The sequence below is a fragment of the Propithecus coquereli genome, unplaced genomic scaffold, assembly GCF_000956105.1.
Source record: "Propithecus coquereli isolate 6110/MARCELLA unplaced genomic scaffold, Pcoq_1.0 Scaffold124, whole genome shotgun sequence".
Taxonomy (NCBI): domain Eukaryota; kingdom Metazoa; phylum Chordata; class Mammalia; order Primates; family Indriidae; genus Propithecus; species Propithecus coquereli.
In genome coordinates, this window is record NW_012136525.1 from 80930 (window position 1) to 86575 (window position 5646).

The 5646-nt window shown below is 37.6% G+C and overlaps 1 protein-coding gene across 1 annotated transcript in view; it reads left to right on the forward strand.

Moving 5' to 3' along the window:
- The window catches only part of LOC105805004 (ovostatin homolog 2), a gene marked incomplete at its 5' end in the record, with an annotated part of 125418 nt that overhangs the window by 47311 nt on the left and 72461 nt on the right, over positions 1-5646 (forward strand). The window contains 5 exons of the mRNA XM_012637784.1: positions 511-562; positions 1305-1388; positions 2099-2275; positions 3016-3097; positions 3718-3874. Coding sequence (XP_012493238.1) covers positions 511-562; positions 1305-1388; positions 2099-2275; positions 3016-3097; positions 3718-3874 — 552 coding nt within the window. The remainder of the gene's footprint in view (positions 1-510; positions 563-1304; positions 1389-2098; positions 2276-3015; positions 3098-3717; positions 3875-5646) is intronic.

Genomic DNA, 5646 nt, shown 5'->3' on the forward strand with positions numbered 1-5646 from the left:
AAACTTAGCACTTGAAACAGGCTTGACAATGGTTTGTTTGCTCCTGACTCATGATGTTTCCTGTGCCACCTATTTCTCTTCCTTCTCTTTAAACAAACTGATTCTCAAATACAAGAGACAAACGTCCTTGTCCCACACTCCTATACAGCCATCACCCTCAAGAAGAATCAACACTTATCAGAGGAGCAATCTTGTCTCATCTCTGGGCATATCCCTGCTCTACAAAACACTTTTCTTCGTCTACTGGAGATGTTAGGTGGGATCAGAAGAGTCGAGAGTGTCCCACGATGACATCCTCTGTCCAGCCTATGGGAACACAGGGCCTAAAATGAGTGTTGGTAATGTGCAGTGACTTGTAGATACAGACAGGAGGAGGCCATAATGGGTCTTTTTTCAGGGATAAATTTGTACTAGCCGTGCTTTTGTGAGCTGATGCTTGATTGCTTCTCCTTAGTGGAAAGATGACCCAGACTCATAATTTTGTGCTCGTTTTTGTTTAATCTTCCATAGCCTGAAGGTATTGAAAGAGAAACTACCCAGAGTTACCTTATCTGTACAAAAGGTAAGAAGATCTTTTAGGTGCTCAAATTAGTCCTAAAGAAAATTCATCAGCAGGGTCAGTTCATTTCCTCTCCTTCCGCATTAGTCCACTTGTCTTGTGAGTTCATTTTAAATACTTCATAGAGGATTACTTCATTTCATGCTTTATCTTCATCGTATAATTTTAGCGATCAAAAAGTATATTTATAAAATTTTTTTAGTTCACCTATGACATTGGTCCTCCTCAACCTGTTCTTTCCCATCTTGTGCATTTGCAACAACTCTTACCATTTGGTTGTCACTCAGTGTTGGACAATGGGAAATCATTATGTCCAAATAGCACGTCATATAATCTTTGCTTTTATACTCTTAAGAGGAAATAACCTGTAGATACATCACTGCCCCTCAATCTCCTGTTTTATGCCCATTATGGGTATTATTTTACCTTATTGATGGTGATCTGCTTTTAATGCCAAATCAGACTCTTCAAGCTTTACCTTTTGTGTGTGCTGTGTTATTTGTCATAGTCAGTAGTTTTGAATATTTAGCAGGTGCTAAGCTAGTGGAGAATGGGGCTCACTATCTAACACACAGATTTATATACCATTTTCTGAATGTGCTGTTATTCTAAACTACATCAAACCCTCAATTTTATCTCCTCAAAAAATGCAACTTGTAATATAAAAATAGATAATGGAATCTGACTTCTAATATGTTTGTCTCCCCAAATCTGCTGACTTTTTTAATTTGTATTTTCTTTCCAGGTACCAAAGCCTCCAAGCAGGTAGTTTTGGACTTGCCAAATGATGTCGTAGAAGGATCCACCAGAGGCTTTTTCACTGTTGTAGGTAAGTTGATTAAATTTTGTGTTTCACAATGATTTGAAAATCTTGGTTGAGACTGTCCCCCAAAAATTCTTAAAATAAAAGGATAGAGAGATTTTCTCAAGCTGTGAATTAGAAGGAATTATTGTTCAGATCATCCTCTATGCTTGTTTCCCTATGGAATCAGAAGAGATTACAGTACTCTTTCTAACCCCATGTTTCTAGGAAACACAGTTCTGGTAGATGATAACTGGTGTTCCGAAAACCAAAAGTTCCATTATAACCCATTAATCTGAACTCTTAAATTCACCTCTTGGAGAATCAGAACAAATTTGCCTGTTAAAGATGCTGGGAATGTCCTCAGTATAAGGAGGAATCTGTTTTACAAAAAGCAAATTGATTTGCTTATTATTAACATTAATATATTTTCAAGAGGGATGGATTACAATTTATAGTTCATAGAGTCAATTTCTCAAAAAAACAAGTAAGCAAACAAACACACCTTCCTAACTTCCCTTTCTCTCTCAGAAATATTTTCCATACCAGAAACCCCTTTAACTTCAACCATACATGGCTATCTCCTCTTCAGAATTACTTCATGAAACTTTCTTTGTCTCCGCCTTTTAGACCCGATTTTAAATGTTTCCTACTGTCACTATGTCTCTTTTATCTATGGTTATTAATGCTGAGATTACAACTATAAGCAATACGACTTTCTGATTTTCTGTTTTTAGGAGATTTTCTGGGACTTGCAGTGCAGAATCTGGATGATCCTCTCCAGATGCCCTATAGAAATGCAGAGCAGAATGTTGCCCTACTCGCATCCAATACCTACGTCCTCGACTACCTGCAGTCTACTGAGCAGCTGACAGAGGAACTTAAGTCTCGGGCATTCTCTCTCTTATCTAAAGGTAAGAAGATTTAAGTAATTTCTGCTCATAATAGTTGAAACCAATTGTTACCAATACCACGACACCACGAAACTACTTTTATGAAATACTCAGGGAGGGGAAACCTGGACCTAAACTGAGGAACTCTGAATCCTACCTACGTTTTCTTTTTGACTTCAAAATCTGTGTGGTCAGTCTGCTTCATAATTTGGAACTGTAAAGTTTTCAAATTATGAATTCAGTTATCTTCTTTTAACACCTGGTATTTTGCCAAGTCACCTTGGTGTTCGTTTTTGTTGTTCATAGTAGCTGTAAATGGTTCATTTACCAACTTCTGCATTTGTTTACTCAGCTGTGTTCCATTACAGTGAAGGAATTGAATTCGTGTGTAGAAAGAGGGTGGATAAATAGTATAAAATGTGATAATAAGGAAAAGCCCAGGGGTTTTCTTTTCATGAAGATAACACTGAAGTAAAATAATCATAGGGGAAAGAGACTAAGCAATCAGTTAGCACCAATGATGAGCTAGTTACTGAGCTAGGCATGGTCATATGTACTGTCTTATTTGTCACCAAAACCTTGTAAGGTGGGAATTACTTTTACTCCCTATGGATAGTGAAACTCAGTTTCAGAAATTCAAATTGAAATAATCATCTTAGTAACTTTCATCTAACAACAAAATCCAGGACCTGTACTACACCATTCTTTTTCTTCTAACTTTCTTAGATTAAAAAATAATTTTCTGCCATGTTGTATTTTAGGTTATCAAAACCAATTGTCTTTCAAAAACTCTGATGGTTCATATGATATGTTTTGGTCAATGAATCAGGAAGGAAGCATATGGTAAGAGATAAAAATTTTATTTTAAATAATATAAGAATTATCTAAGAAAGCCTTGCAAGGAGATGGGGGGATGAGTTCAGTAAGGATTTGGAAGCAAAGAGGGTTTCAAAGTGAATTTACAGAGGAGAATCACAAAATTAAAAGATTTGATTATTCTAATGCAACAATATACCTACCATCTCATGGCAATTTGCTTAGCAGTCGGACCATTTAATGACAGCCCCCTATACTTATACAGTGAGTTAATTCCATGGAAAATGGCACATCTTACTCTGTACTTATGAGAGTCCCATACAGACTCAGGAAAGTGAAATTAGAAAGCCCGAAAGCATCTAAATTACGCTAGTTCTGTCTCCATGTATGGGTAATCTAATAGACTAAACGGTAAGACCTTTGGGCATAAACATGCTGAAAATTACTCTAATTTTCACTTATTGCTAATCATAATATTTTACTTACCCAAAGGAAAAAGCTAGAATTGAGAAAGACTGGTTTCAGCCAACATTAGATAAGTCGAATGCATCCGTTACCCAAAGGGAGCAATGCCGATGAACCCGTGGAATAGCTGACCTCATCATTTCTTTTTTGTCTAACTTTTACTCTGGTGATTTACATTACAGGCTCAGTGCCCTTTCTTTTAAGACATTAGAGAGGATGAAAAAATATATATTCATTGATGAAAATGTTCAAAAACAGACCTTAATCTGGCTTTTAAGCAAACAGAAAAGTAACGGCTGCTTTGAAAATGATGGCGAGTTCTTCAGCAATGCCTGGGAGGTGAGAGACTAACCGAATTGGGCTTTCCTGGCTCTTTTTCATTGCCTGCCTTCCCCTACCTCATCTGGAACGTGATTCTTCTTCCTGTGAATGTCATGCCGTCTGAATCCGCTGTGGTCATAGGGCTGTGGTGGACCTGCTTCCTGTGTGTTTAACCACGGCCTACGTCTGATTCCTCATCAATCTTTTGCTTGCCTTATTTGGTCTTTAGTCCTTCCCTGGCGTTCATCCTCCTCAGTAAATAAACTGCAAAGAGGAGAGAGAAGGGAGAGAAAGGGAAGCTAGAGAGGAAACATTCATAAATTTGGAGCCAGGCAATATATGAAGGGAGGGAACCTTGACTATCTGAGGAATGTGAATTCATTCCTGTTCATGGGTAGCAGGAAAGTTCTAGGAAGAGTATCCAGTAATTTGCACTGTTTTAATGAAGCGAGTTTTCCCAATACCCTCTCAAGGAAAAGCACAAAGGCTAAGCTTGTCCTAGGCCAAAATACAAACAAGGTAAAGTGTGTCCTTGGCAGAATAATCCCCTTTGCTTCTCCTGTCCATGTTTCAGGTAAATCACTAGGATTCTCCCTTCTTTCTGACTTCCGTTATTCGCAAGTAGCTGCCCCCCTGCACCCATCTTCTGTTTCCTTTATTCTCCTAACTTGTTTCCTCTGGTTGCTCAAAATCCCCTATCATGACATTTTATCGTGTCCTGACAGCCCCTGAAATATCCTGAGCTTTCCTTCTGTGTCCTTCTTCACAATCGCCACTCCTGTTCTTGAGTGACAGAATGTAAATCTAATCTACCTCAAAATGTGGGTGAATAGCAACACCTTATGGCATTTCATTTTAATACAGCTTGTTTTCTAATTGCTTTACTCATGTAGTTGGGGAGGGGGAGTGTATCTTTAAATTATTCCAAACCCATTTCTCACAAGAAGGACCTGATGGAGAAGAGCTCTCGTTCCTATGTAGAAAAATCCAAGCCTTTTTCACGTTCTCTTCTAAAGCATTTTCTCCACATCTTTCTTCTTATTGGATTCGTTACTGGTCACTGCTTCAGTTTGTTTTGATCTTACCCAGTATTTTCTCTATAATTAAATGCGTGTGTGTTGGGGGCGGGGGGAGAAAGGAGGTAGAAAGAAGGGAAAAATAACAATAAAAACTTGTATTCAGAGGAATGGTGATACCACTTTCTGTAATTTAAATGCATTGTAGGTCCCCGTATCTTATTTCAGTGCCTACCATGTGCAGTTATCAGCTTGAAAACGTACCTCCTCAGAAATATTTCTTTTCTGAAGACAAGAGAGGTTGCCATTTGCTGATAGATAAAATGAGAGGTTTATACTAGATGAGTATATCCCAAATGCAGTACGAATGCTATTTGTATCAGAATCCCTAGAGCACCCCTTAAAAATTATTTTCCTGTCCTGTTTCTGAGTTTTTGAATCAGAATCTCTTGTGTGGATGCTGGTTTATTTAATGTTTAAGTTCCCCAGGGGATTTTTATGCACAGTTTGCAAATGACATGATTTATAAATGATTTTCTAATTTTATGGTGCAAGAATCTGAGACCTGACTATTGTAAGGTACTTTTCCGGGGATTTTCAGGAAGCCTCACAACAAATTTCTGTTACACCTCATCAGAAATTCTTTGTTGGCGTTTTTCTAATTAACATGAAATAGAGCTGATAGAGTCATGTGAATTACTTAGAAGGAATGCTTAATATCAGGCTACTTAAATATGATTATATACATCATTTAGTATACTTGAAAATAACTAT